Source organism: Gossypium hirsutum, chromosome D11 (genome assembly GCF_007990345.1).
Source record: "Gossypium hirsutum isolate 1008001.06 chromosome D11, Gossypium_hirsutum_v2.1, whole genome shotgun sequence".
Lineage (NCBI taxonomy): Eukaryota > Viridiplantae > Streptophyta > Magnoliopsida > Malvales > Malvaceae > Gossypium > Gossypium hirsutum.
This window is the reverse complement of record NC_053447.1, coordinates 29,135,845-29,157,428: the sequence shown is the minus strand read 5'-3', so window position 1 is coordinate 29,157,428 and position 21,584 is coordinate 29,135,845. Positions and strand designations below refer to the sequence as shown.

Below are 21,584 nucleotides of genomic sequence, written 5' to 3'. Positions count from 1 at the left end.
TTGTTTTAATGGAAGTCAGATTTAAAAGATAAGATAAGATAACAAGATAGAAAAATCGTTAAGTGGGTTCAGTTTTTGTAACTTTTTTAAAAATAATATATTTTTATTTACAAAATATTTATAATTTTTAATATATATTTTTAGTTTTTTTATTTTATAAAAAAAATCAAATTATGACATTATTATAATGTCATCATTGACATGTGGCTTAATACCCATGCGCCACGTGCCCCAAACTTAACACCGTTACAAAAAGTATCGAAAGCTTTGACAGAACGAAAATTTTGGTACCAACTTCAGACAAAAAAAAAATGCAAGTGCCAATTTAAAAGAAAGGCACAATTTCAAAGGGTAAATGAGTATTTAAGCTTTGCAAATAAATAATGCATTTTTGGGAATCTGTTTTCAAATATAAATTTTAAAATGTTAGTTGAATCTTTCTTTGATAGAGTTTAGGAATTTATTACAAGGAGAATGGCAAAGATAGTCATTGTCAAGCTCTTAGGCCGGAGAATTACTTTCAATGCTCTGTTGAATAAAGTCACTCTACCGTGGAAGACTAAGAAATCCTTCCAAATTATGGATCTTGAGAATGACTATTATCTGATTGTTTCAATGATGAGGATGACTATAATGACATTCTGACCAAGGGACCATGGATGATTTTTAGACAGTATTTGACGGTGAGACCATGGTCACTAGGATTTTTGGTTGAGCAGAATGAGATTGATACCCAAGTTGTATGGGTTCGGCTGCCTGGGTTATCAGAGGGATACTACACAAGTTTTATTCTAAAGGCTATTGGGCAAGTGACTGGTTCGGTGATCAAAATTAACGGAAACACAGTCCATGCTAAAATAGGGCGATTTGCCCATATGACCATTTGTGTAGACCTCAAAAAGCCTTTGTTGTCAAAAATAAAGATTGATGGACAAACACGGAGAGTGGAATATGAGTCTTTACCCAATGCCTATTTTCGTTGTGAACTTTATGGCCACACTATAGACTCGTGCCCGAAGGATTGGTTTTCAACACCAATGGAGGAAACGTCCGCGAATGAGCTAATGTCAAAAACCCAAGACTTGTAGCGGAGGGTGGAGGAAGAGAGCTACGGACCTTGGATGTTAGTGGAACGCTGCCCACAGCAGAAAGCAAGAACAATGGTAGACAAGGTGACCAAAAATCATGGCAATAATGGTGGAGGTTCTCGATTTGATGTGGTTGTCGAGAATCAGGGAAGGGAAAATTTGGAGGGGATTAATGCAGAGAAAGATTTGGATAATAAGAAGGGTAAGGAAAGTGAATATGGAAGTGGAAGGGCAGCTAAAAGATAAGAAGACAAACATTAAAGCTAAAGGGAAAGGGGTTGTAATGTCAAATGGGCCAAGATTGGCCCCAAGGGTTTTAATGCCAGTTAATAACGTGACAGGTTCTTCATCAGAGAGTGGGTTGAAACCATTTGATAATGGTGAGAAAATAGGCCTTAAAGATGATGCTAACCCATTTTTTGGTTCAACTCGTTCAGATGATAGGGTCCCTAGATATCAACAAAAGAAAGGCTGTCAAGTTGGTTTAGTCACGAAATAATGCTCCAATCCTGAAAGTGAAATCGCTTCTTTCAAATTTGGGGAACGCAACATGGATGACAAGAATACGGGTCAACGATCGACGAGATTGGAGGAAACCCAGCACGCACGACCACCAGATATAGAATTGGAGATTTCAAAACATCCCTCGGTGGAGGTAACGATGGTTATGAAGAAAATATTTGAAGGCATTGAAAGGGAATCAGGTATGAGAGATTCACTTGATGTGGAATCCATGGCTGTAGAGATTTTTTGAGATGAGGAAGGTCTCAATGTTGAACCAAGCTACTGATTAGGGACCTTGATTTTTATTTCTTTTATAATTATTTATCTTTGATGAATTCGCAAATTGTTTTTTAGAATTGTTAGGGCATTGACCATCCAAGATTTCATAACTTTGTTAAAGAATATAAAAGGGAATTTTCCCTAGATTTAATTAGTTTTTTTGAAACTCATGTAAGTGGTCAAAGGGTTGATGGATAATTGGCAAGTTGGGTTACCAAAATTCGTTTAAAATTTAAGCAAGTGACTTTATCGGAGGAATTTGGTTAATTTGGAATGGGAATGTTGATATTGAGATTTTGTATTTGCATCCTCAAGTGATCCGCATGAGGTTCTATAGTAAGTGAATGAATTATACTTTCTTGGTTTTAGCGATTTACGCTAGCCCTCAATATGCTAAAAGACGTAACTTGTGGCAAGTTTTGGATTTACTTGTAATGAATGTTAATGAGGCTTGGATAATAGGTGGAGATTTTAATGCAATTTTGGACAACTCGGATAGGAAATGAGGTGCTAATAGAGTGGGCTATGGTTATAAACTTTTTAACGAGTTTGTGTTCAAAAATAGACTTTGAGATATGGGGTTTTCTGGTCCACGATTTACATAGAGTAGGGGAAATTTATTTCAAAGACTTGATAGAGTCTTATGCAATACACGGTGGGATGATATAGCTCTAAATTATTTTGTTCGACATCTTCATAGGTTAAAATTAGACCATCGACCGTTGTTGGTTGTGCCAAGCAATGCCCCTCATAACTCTGATCGTTAACCTTTTTTATTTTTAGCAAGTTGGTTAATTCATTTAGAGTTTAAGAATTTGGTTCGCACTTACTGAAAAAGGAATCTTGCGGTAGCTTCAGATCTCAAAGCAGTTTAAGTCAATGGTTCAACTTTAAAATAAGAAGTTTTATGGTAACATGTTCGCTAGGAAGAGAGAGTTGATTATGGAACTCAAACGTGTTCAAAGGATATTGGAGTTTCGTCAATTGACCCGTTTGAATGTGAGGGAGGCTGAGCTTCAAAGGGAAATTGATGATTTGTTGAAACATGAGGAGAACATTTGGTGTCAGAAATCTCAGCTGAGTGACTTACGAATAGAGATAGGAATACTAAGTACTTCCATTGGAGGTTGGTGTTTTGATTATGAAATCCTACAACAACACTTTTTCCAAGAACTCTACACGGCTGGAATTCGAGTAACGGGAAGTTTTCCATGTCGGAGCATATTCCCTATAATATCAGAATATGATCGAGAGTTACTATTGATGGTGCCTACTGATGAGGAAATTCGTAGAGCTATGTTTAGTATGTTGGGTTTCATGCAAAATTCTACCAGTCACATTGAGAAATTATTAGGGAGTCTGTTTGTTCGTTAGTTCAGAGGGTTCTTGTAGGGTAGAGGCTAGATTGTAATATCAACCGGACTTTGTTTATTTTGATCCCAAAAGTTTCGGGGCCTAGGATTCTTTCCTAATTTCATCAGATTAGCTTATATACGATTTTATACAATATCGTCACTGAAACTATTGTTAATAAGCTTAGACCGATCATGGCAGACATTGTTAAATAAAACCAGGCAAGTTTCATACCTGGAAGGAATATTTCGGACAATATTATTGTGGCACAAGAGGCTGTTCATACAATGACAACCAAAGAGAAGAACTATTGGATGACTTTAAAAGTTGACCTGGAAAAAGCCTGCGATTGCATCCGCTGGGATTTTTGGAAGAGACCTTGGTAGATGCAGGATTCCTTTTAGAACTGGTAAATGTGATTATGAATTGTGTATCTTCTTCGACTTTGCAGGCCCTTTGGAATGGGGAAGCTTCTGATCCATTTTATCCTTTCCGTGAAATATGACAAGGGGATCCCCTTTCACCTTATTTGTTCGTGTTGTGCATGGAACGATTTGGCCATGTGATTGAAAAGGTTGTTGAAAGGAAGACATAGAGTTCGTTACTTCTATTGAGACGAGGTCCGACTTTTTCACATCTATTTTTTGCTAATGGTTTAATTTTATTTTGTAAGGCAGAAAGGGGTGAGGTTGAATATGTTAATACGGTCATCAATACTTTCTGCAACTTCTTTGGATAGAAGGTCAATAGGAGTAAAACTCAGATATTCTTTTCAAATAATATGCCAGAGGAGGTAGCTTGCACAATTTGTGGAGATCTCGAAGTTTCAAGGGTGAATAATCTTGCAAAATATCTTGGCATGTCGATTTTCTATCAGATGGTCATGCTAGATACCTTTGCCTTTGTGATTGATAAGATGTGGTGTAAGCTCAGTGGATAGAAAGCAAAAAACCTCTCGTTGGCAGGAAGAATCACGTTTGCTAAATCTGTCCTCTTAGTCATACCAAACTATTTAATGTGCATGACTCGTTTACCTTTTTTTATCTGTAGAAATATTGAGAAGATGATTTAAGATTTTATTTGGGGTTCTAGTGAGGAATCATAGAAATTTGCTTTGTTGAATTGGACTATTTGTTGCAGGCCTTTGGATAATGGGGGGCTTGGATTGAGGAGCTTTGCTGATCACAATAGAGTTTTCCCATTAAAGGTTAGTTTCAACATTATCACTAATCTGGAAGCCTTATGGGTGAGAGTGTTGAGGAACAAATATAATGCTCAAGGGTTGATGCCAGGGTCGATCTCAAGAAGCTGTTGTTCGTTCATTTAGAAGTCCATCACGAAAGTTTGGCCAGAGGTTATTGATAATAGTTTCTAGTCGATTAGAGATGGTCATTTGGTGAACTTTTGGAATGATGTATGGCTTAGGCAACTTGGACCACTTCGATGTTTCTTTGCAAGACCTGGCCAACCTGATGAAACTCTCAAAGTGTGTGATATGATAGACGTTTTTGTTAGGTGGGACTGGACACGACTTAACCTACTTTTGCTTAATCATGTTCTACTTCAAATTGCAACTAGATTACCCCATTGTCTGGATGCAGGGGCTGACCGACTTGCTTGGAAATGGTTAGCTAGTGACTTTTTTTCCTCTGTTGAAACTTATAAGAACCTGGTGACTTTGAGAGTGTCGATCGATCCTTGAATTGTGATTTGGTTTGGAAGTGTAAGGCTTCGTAATGTGTGCATGTTTTCATTTGGCTGCTTCCGTAGAATCAATTATTTTCAGATAGGGAACGGTTCGACGACACATGTATAAAGAAGGACATTGTATTTGATGTGGAAATCCTTTTAGGTCAAGTTTACATGTAATTCGAGATTGTGATTTCTCAAAAGTAGTTTGGCAGGTGGTGGTTTTAAGGGTTGCTAGGAGCATTTTTTTTCAGCCAATCTAAATGAATGGCTAAATTAGAACTTGACAACCCATACAGGCTGCTTGTTTAAAGAGTAGGAGTGGCTGACTTTGTTTGCAATTATGTATTGGTTGTTATGGAAAAGTCCCAACAACTTCATATTTAACAATAGTCATAACAATATTGATGTCATTATTTGTACAGGTAAAAGGTGGGCCACAAGCATTATGGACTCTAAATCTTGTGACCTATTTTGCATACAGAAGGTGTTCGATACATATTGGATGCCATCGGAGAGAGGGTGAGTTAAGCTTAATACCGATGGTTGAGTTTGGATCTCTAGTAACACCGCCTCGGTCGAAGGAGTTTTTAGAGATTGTTGTGCCAATTGGTTATATGGCTTTGCTATGAGGACTGGAAAGGAGTCAATCATCAAAATTGAGGTAAGAGTTATTCTAGAAAGACTCAAGTTAGCATGGGAATTGGGTTTTAGACAATTGGAGGAGGAAAGTGATAAGGCTTTAGTAGTGGAAATGATGTTATTTGGAAGTGTTGCAAATAGTGAAATGTCGAAGTTGCGTTTGGTACATCAACTCCTGTGTCCCAACTGGAAAATGCAACTTCGTCATATTCCTCGACACCTTAATGTTGTTGATTCTTTAGCCAAAAGTGTAATTTTCAATTGGAATGAGTTACAGGTATTTGCAGAACCCCCAAGCTCAATACAAAATATTCTCAAAGCGAATCTTGATCGTATGGCTGATGACATTCACTAGTTTCTTATGTATTTTGTAATCGCCTTCTGATTGTTTTTTTCATACAAAAAAATTAATCAATTATTATGTCTTTAAAATTATACTTATTATATTTTAATTTTATAATCATATTTTAATGCTTCTTAAAACATTTTAAAGTAAATTATGAAATACAATGAATCATATTACAGACTACGACACAATTATAAAGTATTGCAATAAGCGAGGTTTTCTTTAATTGACACATTAGGGAATAATTGTTTGATTTTCATTTAAATCTTTACATTGCAATCAAAATAGAATGTTTATATTGTTGTAGGTAAAAATAGAAATAATATACCTAATTATAGATTTGTGAAACTAAAATTTATGAATCAATTCAACATAATTAACTAAAAAATATCAAATGCAATATATTTGGAAAGAAATTTTTTTAAATAAATGCAACATAATTGATTAAAATATATTAAATGCAATATATTTGAATAATTAACAATATATCTATCGAAGGTTTTAGGGCTATGTAGCTAGTTTTTTTTTTATTTTATTTTACTTGTCACCAAACAAAATATATATATTATTTTATTAATCATATTAATATAAGAGATTAAAATTTATAAATCAATGTAATATAATAATATATATACTAAAATAATATAAGCATGTAGTTTGTGGTAACAATCATATGTCTCACACTTACATGAATGACTGTGGCATTCCTAAAAATTAACATGAAATTGATGGTAACAATCTTATAAGTTTAATTAATTAATTAATTAATTAATATAATTTGATTGCAATTATATGTTTTATTCAATAATATTAACATTAATAAAATTTTTGTACACACTAATTACTTACTACAAATTTTTATACATTAATACTTTATTTCCATAAACTATGTACAAATTTATTTCTTTAACAAAAATTATATTAATTAAAAAATATTTAAAATATTCGACTGAATTTTAAAAAGATTTTAAAAAAAAAACTATCAAACTAAGCTATTTAAATATGTTCTGAATCTTACATTGATTTTTTAAAAAAAAAACTAAGGTATATTATTTTCAAATTTAAAATGTATTAAAATATAATTAATACCTTTACTTAATCAATCAAAATTTCTCTCGTATTTTACCTAACCCAATATATTACTCAATTTATTTTCCTTCAAAATCTTATCTTGATTTTTTTGGGTGAAAATGTAGAATTTATAAACTAATCACAGAAACTAGTCCAACCCTTCAATGAGGAGATCTCAAACAAGCATAAATCTTTAGTTCTATGTTGGACTAATATGACCAAATGGTCCACTCCCTGATTTTCCTCTCTAGAAATGTGTCTAATGCTCCACTGTCTGAAACGCAACAACATCTGATGAATTCTCCTAACCAAGGCAGAATTGAACCCTTCTGAAGACCTCTCCTGAATAATCATTATCACTTCAAGACAATCTGATTAAATTAACACACTATCATAGCCCCTCTCAAATAGAATAATCAAACCATCCAAAATTCTCCACGGCTCAACATAAAAAACGGAACAATTTCCCAAATGTCTATAAAAACCAAGAATCCACTCTCTACCTTGATCATGCACTATTCCCCCTGCCACCGTGAAACCAACTTCTTTTTGGACAGATCCATCTGTATTCAAAATGACTCAATCGTTAGTTAAATATGAAGAAGAAAACTTACCTCATGGCTCAATCGACTTCCCCTTGGTAGGAGAGACGTATTCCTTTGCACAACTATAAGACACCTTAATAGATTCATTAACACTCCATGAAACACCCTGAAAAATGAGAAGATTGTGATTGTTCCAAATACGCCAAGTGGTGATCCCAAAAAGACATCGTTAGTCTACATCTCCCAAACACCAACCATATTTAATTTTCAAGTTTAACATAAGCCACTCATACAAATTTCTTGCATAGAACCTAGTATGCCATTTAGATGGAATTACGTGATTCCAAATATTTCTCGCTGTAGGACAATCCCTAGTAGCATAAAGCACATCCTCAGAACCATGACCATAAACCCCACATGCTGAATCATGATCTAGTCCTCGCCTTACAAGTTTCACTTTAGTAAGCAGGCGTTGATTTAAAGCAAGCCAAATAAAGAACCTAACCCGTTGATATCCTTGGAATTTCAAAGGGATGCGCCACATCTGTTCTTTCAGACTCCATGACCTTTTTCAAAGCTTTTCATAGTCATTTTTAAGAGAAAAAGAACCTGTCGATGTACCTCTCCAAATGATCTTGTCAACCCCTAATGCTTGGTGAGATAGAGGAATCCCTACAATCTTCCAGATCACCTCCTCTAGGAGCCAAAGACTGAAGATTTCTAAGTTCTAATCACCATCCTCTATCACCATATCACTCAAAAGAAAATCTATATCCAAAGTGCAATGTCCAGGAACCATATTAACCAACGACCTCACTTTCGAGATCCATGGATCACACCAACATCTAATGTTAGTACCATCCCCTACTGGCCAAAACAAATTCTCTCGAATAAGTGACCAAGCTTTAGTGAAGGTTATCCATAGGAAAGAACCTCTTCCCCGTGACAAAGTTTTTGGTCTTCCCCGTGAAATCCCATACTTGGACCTTAAAACCTGCACCCAAAGGGCCTTAGAATCAGATACAACATTGTAGCCCAATTTCATCATAAAAGAAGTGTTGTGGTATTGCAGTTTCCGGAAACCCAAACCACCATGATCCTGAGGCTGATAAATGGTATCCCAATTGGGCCAAAGTGACCCTCCCGGTAAGTGACAACTTCCTAGTGTCCCAACTTTTCAGTTTACTCTAAACCTTATCAAACACAAAATTCAAAGTACTGTTAGTCAATCTTTTGTGAAAAAAACGTACCCCCAAATATTTTCTAAGATTTCATTGTAAAACCCAAGGATATGACATAAGCACCTCACCAACTCATCATCTAATCATTTTGAAAAACAAATATTTGTTTTAAATGCATTTGTAACGTCTCAAAATAAAGTCTCATGCCACCGTCCATACTCAAACTTATTACAAAGCCAAAATATCAAAATAAAATTTAATTACTTTAATTTAAAAAGACTTGTAGGAAACTCCTCCAAGTCTCGTCATTAAATCCTAACCTTGGGGTTATCTGTAAAATTAGAAAACTAAAGGATGTGAGCTATAAAGCTCAGTGTGAGATTAACATAAACACAATCATATACATTATACAATCATAATAATCATATCAATTTCATATAACTCAATATTTCACACTTATACTATGCATGATTATGCCAATGCACATGTCGTAATGATGCAGATTTTATTAAAACGATCTTACCCATCTCCGCTATACACCAAAATTGAGTTCTCCAGAACGCGTCCATTTAACACACCAAATTGTGAACAGTGTCACCAAAATCGCAGATAAACTGCCAATAATCAGTATCGTGGACAAACCACCAAAATCACAGATATACTACCACATAATCAAAACTATGAACAGCGTCACATTAATGCAGATAAACTGCCACATACTTCCACCTTTTACATATCCCAGCCCATGCATATGATATTGCCAAAATCACTCAAATCATATAAGCATGGTTAACATGCAAATCTCATTTGTACACATGGTACCAAAATTTCACAATTTATTTTCATGTTAACATTACATATGTCATATAATCACATAACATGAGAATGTGATGTATATGTTTTTCAAATCAATAATAAGCATCAATATCACACAACATGCTTTTCACAACATATACAATTTTGGGAAATACTTACTTGACAAAATCCATACCGATGGTTTACCTCTCTTTATGGATACATAAAGTATCCTTATCAATAACATTATTTAAATAACAACATTTTTATAAATATAAAAAATACTTAATTTAGTTTAGTCTTAAAACATACACCTGATCGTAGATCCAATGTGCAACAAATCTTTAAGAACGTCCACACGTGGATCTAACAATTAGATTACCTATTCAATCAATAATAGTGATCTTACGTTAATAATGATCGTCAATAAGGTTGATACAATAGTGGTGTCAACTTTTCCATTATCACTTACCTTTAAAATAATCTCTTGGATAAGCGATTTAAATTGCAACGTTTAGTGGTCTCTCAGGTTGATGTCGACCGGCCCTTCAACAATTCATGACATAAGAGATGTTAATACACGGGAAAAATAATTTACTAAGGTTTTCTAAAGTATTCGACCAAGGGAAGAAAATAAGGAGAAGAAAAATATTTCTTCACAACCATTACTCTTATACATACTATGTTGAAATGGAAGGCTTGATGGATCGTAACGATTAAAAATCATAGGGGAAAGAATGATCTACGTTAAAAGAAATGAAGAAGGAAGGAAAAAAGAGGGAGAAATAGAAGAGAACAGAGAATAAAGAAAAAAGAAGCTAAAAGAACATAAAAGGAAAAAAAATTAAATTGCTCAAAATAAAAAAAATATAGTGAATGTAACACTCCTTAACCCCAAACCGTCGCCGGAACAGGGTTAGGAGGCATTACCAACATACCAAGCAATTTAAAAATAATTCTTAAATAAATAACCAACCTATTAAAATAATTCATAAATTGTTATAAATTTTACTAATTGATTTCATTCATTTTTAGAAAAATTTCGGCAGCATTTCTGCTTATTTTTACATCAAACCCCCTGCAATTTAAAACCATATCATTTTCAAATATAACCATCAACCAATTCATTTCACATTCACATTTTCTATTCTAAAGACTTCTAATCAAACTCAATCAACATAATATCAATTCAAAATTTAACAAGGTAATAAATAAATCAAAATAGATAAACTTCTTTCATAATAATTCATAAACTTTTAATACTAACACTTTTTTTAACCATTTATATTAAAACATAACAACCTTTATACACATCCTATGTACATGCCACATTACCCAAAGGAAAATATACATCACCAAAGTTATGCTGAAGTCGGGATTAATCTGGATGCTGAACCGGGACCTTTGACTTCTATCGACCTGCGCACGGAAACAACCGTACGCTGAGTATTTCAGACTCAGTGGTATTACCATAATTCAAGTTATAACAATATTTAAACATGTAATGCATAATTCGTATATACAATTTAAATTCAATATCTCAACAATAGCAATTCATCAACCAATATCATATATCCACAATTTGAGTTTGAACAAATCATGAACCTTAGGTTCATTCCTCTATCTCATATCACATTTCAATTCACAATTCAACTTTTTCATTTCATTTCAGTAGCTCGTTTGACCAACTCGTTCGGTTTATCATTTCATCATTTACCCTATTAACAAAACTCGGACTTTGGCGGATACACGGATCCAACCAAACACACCAGAATGGCACCCAGTACCTCATCGGATAGTTCGAAGCAATAATTGACACCTAGTGTCTCATCGGCAAAGCCGAAGAAAGTTGGTACCCAGTACCTCATCGAATCTATCCGACGAAATATAGTGACACCCAGTGTCTCATCGACTCGAGGTCGAAGTATCCCTGAACTCTTCCAATCCTATGGCATGCCAACTATATCCGACTCAGCCCGACTAGTTAATAGGGTATTTAAATCACATATAATCCCAATTCAATCACAATTTCTCACATTTTCAATTCAATAATTTTTCCACCTTTCAATCAATAATTAATCCGCAATTAACATATTTTCACAACTCAATACATTTCCATTCAATTTAATATCGGCCACTATTCGATTTAAATTCACTTCCCACTTTCAATCAACAAACAATTCAAATATTAATTCATATCAACTATTCAAATTAATTCCCACTCATCTTAATAATAATAATAATACTAATAATAATACTAATAATAATACTAATACTTACCTCACATTTCATTTACTAGACACATAAATTAAAATTTAGCATTTAATAATAAATAACTTGAATTATAGTAATACAAACCGTGAATCTCCCGCTTTAGTCCTCGATAGCTTTCCCTTTTCCTTTTAATGCCGATGCCTCGGGTTCTTTGTTAGCTACGAAAATAATAATAATTTATACTATTAATTTCAACACTAATTATGATAAATAATTAAATTTCTATTCAATTTCTTCATTATTCTCAATTTAATCCTAACTAAATTCACTTACTTTTCTAATTCAATTCACACTCTATTTCTATTCAAATTTCATCCAAACTTAAATTTAACTATTAAAATTTCAGCATATTTTCCTAATTTCGAATTTTCCCCAATTTAGTCCCTAACACATAAAACTTATAATTTCTTTTATAATTTAATCCTTTTATCAATTCTAACTTGAAATTTATTCAATTAAATCCCTAATTCAACAATTTATTCAACATGAATCATGCTTAAAAAAACTATAAACTTCCAAAATATCAACTTAATTTCATCAAAACTTTGTTTTAAAACTTCTAAATCATCAAAACTAAATAAAAATGGCTTAATTGACTTACCAAATTAACTCCAAGCTTTAAAAATCTATTTTCCCCTTTTTCTTTCTTTTTTTCTTCTTTCTTCCCCTGTTTCGCTTGCTTCTCTGTTTCTTTGTTCTTTCTATTCTGTTTCTTTTGTTTTGTTTTTATTTCTTTACTTTCTTTTATTCACTTTATTGCTTTAATTATAACAATATAATAATATATTTACTTAGTTAATAAGTAATATATTTTATTCTTAAATACATATGTTTATTATTATTACACATGTATTTACCAACACCACCCACTTGTCTATTATCATCACTATACATTTGTCCTTATTTAATTTATTTCTTAATATAATATTTATAATATGATTAATTTAATAATATACTTTATAATTAATTTATATATTATATAAATAAATAATATAAATATCTAAGATTTTTCCCATGTATTGCCGCCTATTCTTAAGCCATTGGCTTATTTACCTATTTAGTCCCTTTTATTTTCTTTTGATTTATAATTAGACTTTTACCCTTTATTCATTTTAATCCTTTTTCCTAATTACTCTTAATTAAGCTAAATTCACCTTTCTAAAACCTAATTAAATACACAACTAGTCTAGTAAATATTTCTAATAATTATTTTCAGACTCAGTTTACTAAGACGGAGGCCTGATATTATACTTTTCCGATGCCCGTGAATTTTGGGCCATTACAGACTAATTGTAGAATTTAACTTAAAATTTTCATTTGAAATGGTGATTTAACGTGCCACGTAATCTTATCGTTACATGTGACAATTAACGACTCAATGACTAAAATGTTACAACATGATAACGTAAGTGATTAAAACGTAATATTTCAAACATTAGTGACTAAAATGTAACCTGAGGCAAACAAAAGTGACTATTTTAATAGTTTACCCTTACATAAATATGTTATGAATTAATAAATTTAATAATTACAAAAAAAAATCTTAAAATATAATTTTAGAAAGTAAAGAAATTTTTTTATAATTTAGGATACATTATATCTCTTAGATATAAAGCTTAAAAAACATAACAAACATTAGTACAACAATATTAAAATAATATAAAAATATTAGTAGTTTGTTAATATTTGACCTAAAAATTATAAAAAATTTAACATTTAAATTATTTTGTTTTTAATTTCTCAATAATTTTTTTAAGAAATTAGTATATTATATTTTAATTAATACATATAATTAAATTGGTGCACCACATAGAATAAAAATTAGTAATATATATAAATATTTTTAATTTAAATGAAAAATTGCAATATATATAAATATATTTTTTTAAGAAATTAGTATAATATATATTAATTGATACATGTAATTAAATTTGTGCATCACATAGGATAAAAATATCTTTCTTGGCTGTCTACCAATTTAGGCCTAGCCCACCTTGTCATGTGGCATCCATTCGTTGGCCCAAGTGTTGAAATCTGACAAAATTAGACGAGAAAATAGTTGAGGTATTAAATTAGATAAATTAAAAGTATAAGGACCATATTGAAAATTTTATTAAATTGGAGAAGAATTTTTTTGCCATTATCCCATGTTTTTAAATGTAAAAAATGTGGAAATAATTAGTTTTTTTTAAATGATTAAAGATTGTAAAATTTATTTAAAAATTGTGAAAATTATATAAATTGAAAAAATTATAATAATTTTACAGTTTTTCTTAAAACTATGTTCTACTTCTAAGTCAAAATTTAGTTCATTTGCCAAAAATTTCCAAACATTTTATTGAAAAATTTTCAATTAGCCAGTGAGGCCTAAAATAATGGGCGAAATTTGTCATTGCAAACCGATGAGTACAGAAGGAACCTTCCATTTTTTTTTAACAATATTGTGCTCTTTATTATAATAGTTTTTTTTTACAATTCTTTAATAATGTTTATAATTCTTATCATTTTTACAATGTTTAATCATTTTTTTAAAAATAACGATTTTCACAAATTTTTTAAATTTTCTACATTTTAAAATATTTACAATTTTTTTTATAGTTTTTAACAATTTGTTACAATTTTTTAAGAATTTTTACAACTTTTTTAATATTTTAAATGATTTTTATAATTATATATTTTTAAATAAATTTTAAAGTTTAAATATTTCTTTTTCTAATTTTTAATAATTTTTCCAATTTGTAAAATATTTTAATGATTTTTTGACACATCATTTGGATGTCATCGATGTTGATGGCTTTTAAGTATTAAAAGTAAAGTTGAGATATTAAAATGGAAAAAAAATTAATAAATTTAAATACCAAAGTGAAAAAGTATATTTTAGGCCCAATTATGAATGAATCCTTAAAAAAAATCAGTAGTGGGGCGAAGCTCTTTCCACCAGTAGCACTGACCCTGAGCCAAGGTGCCATGGAAGGAATGGAAAAAAATGGCCGGGACGCTGCCGCCGACCAAAAGTATGGCTGGCGTCGATGTCTTCCCCCATATGTCCTGCAATTACAAAGGAGTGCCAGTTCCAGAACTTGCAATCTGGTGTTGCCCATCTACGCCCCTTGTATATATAGGTAAAACCATACTTCATGCATTTCAGAATGCTTTTTTGTTTAATTAATATTTAGGATAAATTGTACAAATGGTTGACTCAATTATGCTTTGTTTTGATCACTCAATTTTAAAAAAATTTATTTTAAGCACTAATATTTATATTATTTCATCACGATACCTCGTAGATGATCCTTTCTCTTGTAAAAAAACTTGCGGTCCCGAATTTTGTACTAATTATTTTGCTTATTTCTGGAGAAAGAATTATAATAATAATAATAATTATTTAAATTTAATTTAGATGGAATCAAATCGACCTATAAAGTTGGATCCTCCAACTCTTGGACAAGTCTGTGATAGGTACAAAATTAAGAGAGGGTGTACCTGATGTTTTCCACCACCAACCTGAAATCCAACCACTCAAGGTTACCCGATATTCAAGGTCTCAGATTTTGGGCACGCTGCCCACATTAAGACCTTTTACCTTAACTTCATGGTTTGTAGATTACCAGAATGTCCAGATCAAAAACCGAACTAACAGGATCCCCCTAGGAGAGGCCCTAAGGTCAGGCAATTCGTTTTCACGTCCTTTTAAACTCAAACTCAAATCAAAGTAATGATTATATTAAAATATAATTTTTATATTTAAATTAAATTCTTTAAAAAGGGGTTTTTCAGGAATAATATGAAAACTTTTTTAATTACCCCAAATCAGCAACTGTATAAAAAATTTCCCTTCTCTTTTCTCTTGCAATTTCCCCTTTTTCTTTTTTTAATATATTTTTTAGTCTTTGATTCTCCACTTTCTTCCCCTTTATTCCTTCACCTTCCACAAAATAAACCCTAGCCGCCATTCCCTTTTAACTATCCGTTCACACTGTTCCGCCAATAAAACAAAGGCATGTTTAAAATTTTGTTCAATAAAGAATTTCTAAAATCAAGGGTTTTTTTTTAAAAAAAAAGAAATAAGATATACGTAAATCTTAAGATATAAATATATTTCAGAACTACATTGCTTTTTTACCCCCTACGTAAGATTGAGATCATCGGCCAAACAGCAGTCTTTTAAACGGGGAAACTACAAGGTAGGATAAAAATTTGGATGCTAATCTCAGCTTTCAAATTTCAATATAGCAATTAAAAGAAAAAGAAAGAACCATAAGCTTAATACGACAAAAAAAAAACAACACTAAAATCTGTATATATATATATATATATAAGAGTAGAGGAGCTCAGATTCTATGGGTGTAATAAGAGGTCTGTCATGCCCCTTTCGAGCTATCAGAACGAGGAATTATTTTTTATAATCATCGCTTCCTCCATTTTTCCCTCTCTTAAAAAAAGAAACCAAATAAATCTTAGAAAAAAATAAGATAATTAAGCTCATTAAGGCGCAAACAAGCGCTGCAGTCAGAAAGCTCTGTTGGAAACGTGATGGCCGAAAATTTACTTTTTATTACACACTCAATATATTACAATACGAAGATTACAAATATTTTCTCAATGACTAGATAGTCTAGCTGCTGCTAGATTTTAACTCACTCAAGGTTTGCTAACCTTCTCACTCTCACTCACGTTGCTTCTCTTATTTCTTTTTCCTTCTCATTTTTCTTCATTACAACACAAGTTCAAGCCTCTATTTATAGGCTGATAAAGTGACAACAAATGTGGCTATTAATCCACTTAATTTCCAGCCACAAAACATCTCAATAATGGAGCACTTTGTATGGCTAAAATTTCAGCACTTTGCATGGCACAAAATTGCTCCACGTCTCATGCTTCTAGAAGCATGCTTGGAGTGGGTTTGATTTCTAACACTCCCCCTCAAACCCAACTTTCATACCGAGCTTCTCTTTGAATTTGTTGAATGTCTTCACTTTCAACGGCTTTGTGAAAATATCTGCCAGTTGATCTTCTGTCCTGCAATGGACCAACTCCACGTTTTTGTTTTTCACTTGCTCTCGGATAAAATGATACTTCGTATCGATGTGCTTGCTTCGGCTGTGCGACACCGGATTCTTGGCAAGTGATATAGCGGATTTGTTGTCAACGTAGATGGTAATTGGACCTTCATTTGAAACACCTATTTCTCCCAAAATATTCTTCAACCACATTGCTTGGCATGTACAAGTTGCTGCGGCCATATACTCTGCTTCACATGTTGATAGAGCAATTGTTTGTTGCTTCTTTGACGACCATGAAAAAACTGCGGAACTGATGTGGAATGCATATCCGGAAGTGCTTTTCCGATCATCCAAGTCTCCCCCATAATCGCTATCTGAGTAGCCAACTAATTTTGAATCTTGTGAGTGGGTATAGAATAAACCATGGTTCATCGTACCTTTGATATATCTCAAAATTCTTTTTGCGGCAATTAAGTGGTCTTGCTTCGGCTTCTTCATGAATCTGCTCACCAATCCTACTGCATATGTAATATCTGGTCGTGTGATTGTCAAATACCTTAAACTTCCAACGAGACTTTTAAACAACGTCGGATTTATCGACTCCCTTGTCGAATCAACACTTAGCTTCATCCCTGGATCAGCTGGCGTGACTACTGGCTTGCAATCCTTCATTTTGAACTTGTTCAAAATCTGCTCCGCATACTTCTTTTGAGAGACAAAAATTCCATCTTGCATTTGTTTCACCTCGACTCCAAGAAAGTATGACATCTCACCGATATCTGTCATTTCAAATTCTTTAGTCATAGCTTTCTTGAAATCGTCAGACATACCTGGATTGTTTCCGGTGAAGATCATGTCATCCACATATAGGCATACGATCATGATATCTCCATATCCATTCTTCTTTGTGTACAGGGTGTGCTCGTGCGGGCTTTTGATGAATCCATTTCTTCGGAAGTACTCGTCGATCCTTGTGTTCCATGCTCTTGGGGCTTGCTTTAATCCATACAAAGCTTTCTTCAATCGGTAGACTTTGTCCTCCTTTCCTTGTATGCTATATCCAGGTGGTTGTTCTATGTAGACTTCCTCCTCCAAGTAGCCATTCAGGAATGCAGACTTGACGTCCATCTGATAGATTTTCCATTTGTATTGTGCTGCGACCGCTATGAGAAGCCTAATTGTGTCTATTCTTGCGACTGGAGCAAATATTTCATCATAGTCCACTCCTTGTCTTTGCTTGTAGCCTTTGGCGACTAGTCTTGCCTTGTATTTCTCTACTTTTCCTTCTTTGTTGGTCTTCGTCTTGTACACCCACTTGACACCAATCGGGCTATGTCCTTCTGGCAGACTTGTTAGCTCCTACGTGTCATTCCTTCTTATTGCAGCAATCTCCTCGTCCATGGCCTTCTTCCATTTATTGTCTTCAATTGCTTCTTCGTATGTCACTGGATCACATTCTGTCATTAGACAGAATAGTGAATAATCGAACTGCGTCTCTACAGGTTCCGTAGAATTGTAGATGTCGTTGAGACTCCGTGTTCTTGTGGGTGCTTCATCTGAGCTGCTGCTTCCGCTGCTGCTGGTTGGTGACGAAGGGGCTGTTGTACCAGAACTTTGATCATCGCCTTGTTCTTCTTGGTTGATGACATCATTGTCGTCTTCGTTGAAAAATAATCCTTCCACTTTCTTTTCTTCTTCACTCCATCTCCAGTAATCCGCTTCATCGAACTCGACATCTCTTGAGATAATCAATTTCTTAGTAAGAGGATTATAAAGTCTGTAAGCCTTACTTCTTTTGTCATAGCCTATAAAGATACACTTCTCTCCTCTATCGTCAAGCTTTTTCCTCTGTTGCTCAGGAACGTGTGCATATGCAATGCATCCAAAAATTTTGAGGTGTCCAACTCTTGGCTTGTGACCGCTCCATGCTTCTTCTGGTGTCTTGTGTCTTACACTTTTTGTTAGACATTGATTCAACAGATAAACTGCGCATTCAACGGCTTCAGCCCAGAAAGTTCTCGGAAGGTGTTTACCTTTTATCATGCTTCTTGCCATATCCAGAATTGTCCTATTCTTCCTTTCTGCAACTCCGTTTTGTTGTGGAGTGCGTCTGGCTGTTAACTGATGAATGATTCCATGATCCTTGCAGAAACTTTCATAAAGCTTTGCAGTATACTCGCCTCCTCTATCGGATCTGAGTATCTTCAAATATCGACCACTCTGTTTTTCCACCATTGCTTTGAACTCCTTGAATTTTTCTAGGGCTTCCGATTTTGCTTTGAGAAAATAAACCCAACATTTTCTGCTATAATCATCAATAAAAGTTAGGTAGTACCTGTTTCCACCGAGTGATTCAATGTCGTACGGACCAGATATGTCGGTGTGTACAATTTCCAATGGTCTTCTAGCTCTTCGAGATTTTCCTACTTCAAATTTCTGCCTATGCTGCTTTCCTTTGACACAGGCTTCACACAGTTGATCTGGATGATTAATACTTGGTAATCCATTCACCATATTTGTCTTCGACAACAGCTTCAAGCCAGAAAATCCGAGATGTCCGTACCTTAAGTGCCACAACCATGATTCATTCTTCAGATCCGTCTTCATGCATTTTACTTCTCCAGACTCGATGTCGAGGGTGAAAAGACGATTTCGTGTCATATCAACTCGAACAACTAATTCTCCATTTTTGTTCCTGATGGCGAGTGAGCGGTCTTTCATATGAACTTCATATCCTTTTTCTAGGAGTTGACCAAGACTGATCAGGTTGCTCTTCAAAGCTGGTACGTAGTAAACGTCTGAGATGTACTTCTTCTCTCCATTCCTTTGTGTTATAACAACCTTTCCCTTTCCTTTGATTTCTGCATGTGAGTTGTCTCCAAAAGTTATTTGTCCATGAACTGTTTCATCTAATTCTGTGAACAGCTCCTTTCTTCCACACATGTGGTTGCTTGCACCGTTGTCGAGATACCACACACTTCTCTTGCGATCTTCATTTTCTCCGTAAGCGAGAAAGACACTTGATTCCACTTTTTCGTTGCCTTCTGCTGCGACTGCTACATGGTTTCTTTCATCCACTTTGTGTGTTGATCTGCACTCGTAACTGAAATGTCCATACTTGTTACAGTTGTAGCATTGTACCTGAGATTTATTTTCTTGAAATCTGCCTCGGCCACGACCTCTAGATCCACGTCCACGGTTGGATGTTTGATAATCTTTATTTTCTTGATATCTCCCATATGATTGATTTCCACGTCCTCGTGATCCTCTTCCTCCTCTGTTTCCACCACGGTAGCCTCCACGGTATCCTCTGCGGTTTCCTCTTCCTTGGTTAAAGTTATTACTTGTTTCTCCGTCGTCGACGGACAACTTGCTATGCAAGGCTTGATCAAGATTTTCACTATCTTCATTTAGCTTCATCTTTTGCTCATGGGCTTGCAGAGAACCCACAAGTTCTTCGAGCGACATCTTTGACAAATCTTTTGATTCTTCGATGGCAACGACTACGTACTCGAATTTGCGTGTGAGTGACCGTAGAATTTTCTCCATCACTCTTACCTCGTCAAGAGTTTCTCCATTTCGTTTCATTTCATTTACCACCGATTTTACACGATTGGCATAGTCATCGATATTCTCGGAGCTCTTCATTTTTAACATTTCAAATTCAGCTCTAAGTGACTGAAGGCGTACCTTTTTAGCTTTTTCTACACCTTGAAATGATTTTTGCAAAATCTCCCATGCATTCTTCGCGTTCTTCACATCTGATATTTTCTCGAAGGTTGATTCATCCATACCTTGAAAGATACTATTCAAGGCCTTTTGATCCTTCTTTCGTGCTTCTCGTAACGCCTTCTTAGCGTCATTTGATAAAGCTGCTTCTGTAGCGGCATCTCCGGGCTCGATGTATCCTTTTTCAACGATCTCCCAACAATCTTGCGAACCGAGCAAAGCCTTCATTCGAATGCTCCAATTTCCATAATTTGTCTTCGTCAATTGTGGAACTTGTAGCTGAATTACGTCGCCCATATCGACTTGTTAGATGAACACCAAAGGTACTCCGAACTGGACACGAACCGAACTCCGAACCAAGCTCCGAACCGTAGCTCTGATGCCACTTGATGGAAACGTGATGGGCCGAAAATTTACTTTTTATTACACACTCAATATATTACAATACGAAGATTACAAATATTTTCTCAATGACTAGATAGTCTAGCTGCTGCTAGATTTTAACTCACTCAAGGTTTGCTAACCTTCTCACTCTCACTCACGTTGCTTCTCTTATTTCTTTTTCCTTCTCATTTTTCTTCATTACAACACAAGTTCAAGCCTCTATTTATAGGCTGATAAAGTGACAACAAATGTGGCTATTAATCCACTTAATTTCCAGCCACAAAACATCTCAATAATGGAGCACTTTGTATGGCTAAAATTTCAGCACTTTGCATGGCACAAAATTGCTCCACGTCTCATGCTTCTAGATTATGCTTGGAGTGGGTTTGATTTCTAACAAGCTCTTTGATCGTCGAATCAAAAGAAATTAAGAACATAAAAAAAAGAGAGGCTAAAATCATAACCGAGAAACGTGGATACATCATAATTTCCCTAATTTCACAACACGCTATGAACTAAAATTATACTCGAAATAAAAATAAAATATTGACAGATAAATCGCGGAAAGGAGAAGACGACTTGAAAGGTAGGCAAGGGAGAAGAGTTGCAATGGCATTTTATAAATGCGAAACCCTAGTTTTCAGGATTTTTAGGGTTTTGTGGTAAATGACGATATAATCCTTCATTTTTCAGGTTTGAAA

The 21,584-nt window shown here is 34.0% G+C and overlaps 1 protein-coding gene, 2 long non-coding RNA genes and 1 other non-coding gene across 6 annotated transcripts; 1 reads left to right on the top strand and 3 right to left on the bottom strand.

The window, feature by feature from the left end:
- The first annotated feature begins 439 nt into the window (after window positions 1–439).
- LOC121223064 (uncharacterized) lies at window positions 440–5,990 on the top strand. 3 transcript variants are annotated; one of them, XR_005920411.1, is made up of 3 exons: window positions 458–4,056; window positions 4,365–4,431; window positions 4,517–5,990. It is a non-coding gene; the product is annotated as an uncharacterized lncRNA (long non-coding RNA). The 3 variants fall into 3 exon arrangements; XR_005920410.1 differs by having other exon boundaries at window positions 440–3,844; window positions 4,365–5,990; XR_005920409.1 differs by having other exon boundaries at window positions 440–4,056; window positions 4,365–5,990.
- A 1,118-nt stretch (window positions 5,991–7,108) lies between these two features.
- On the bottom strand, window positions 7,109–12,419 carry LOC121223063 (uncharacterized). Its single transcript, XR_005920408.1, has 5 exons — window positions 12,369–12,419; window positions 11,852–11,925; window positions 10,850–10,912; window positions 9,966–10,039; window positions 7,109–9,875 (listed from the first exon to the last, which is right to left on the bottom strand). It is a non-coding gene; the product is annotated as an uncharacterized lncRNA (long non-coding RNA).
- A 3,674-nt stretch (window positions 12,420–16,093) lies between these two features.
- On the bottom strand, window positions 16,094–16,186 carry LOC121224017 (small nucleolar RNA snoR8a). The gene has a single exon (XR_005921480.1). It is a non-coding gene; the product is annotated as a small nucleolar RNA snoR8a (small nucleolar RNA).
- A 2,652-nt stretch (window positions 16,187–18,838) lies between these two features.
- LOC121223169 (uncharacterized) lies at window positions 18,839–20,873 on the bottom strand. Its single transcript, XM_041104264.1, has 3 exons — window positions 20,313–20,873; window positions 19,387–19,847; window positions 18,839–18,880 (listed from the first exon to the last, which is right to left on the bottom strand). The coding sequence occupies exons 1-3, from the start codon at window positions 20,794–20,796 to the stop codon at window positions 18,839–18,841; spliced, it is 987 nt and encodes a 328-aa protein (XP_040960198.1). The 5' UTR covers window positions 20,797–20,873.
- Window positions 20,874–21,584: the final 711 nt, after the last annotated feature.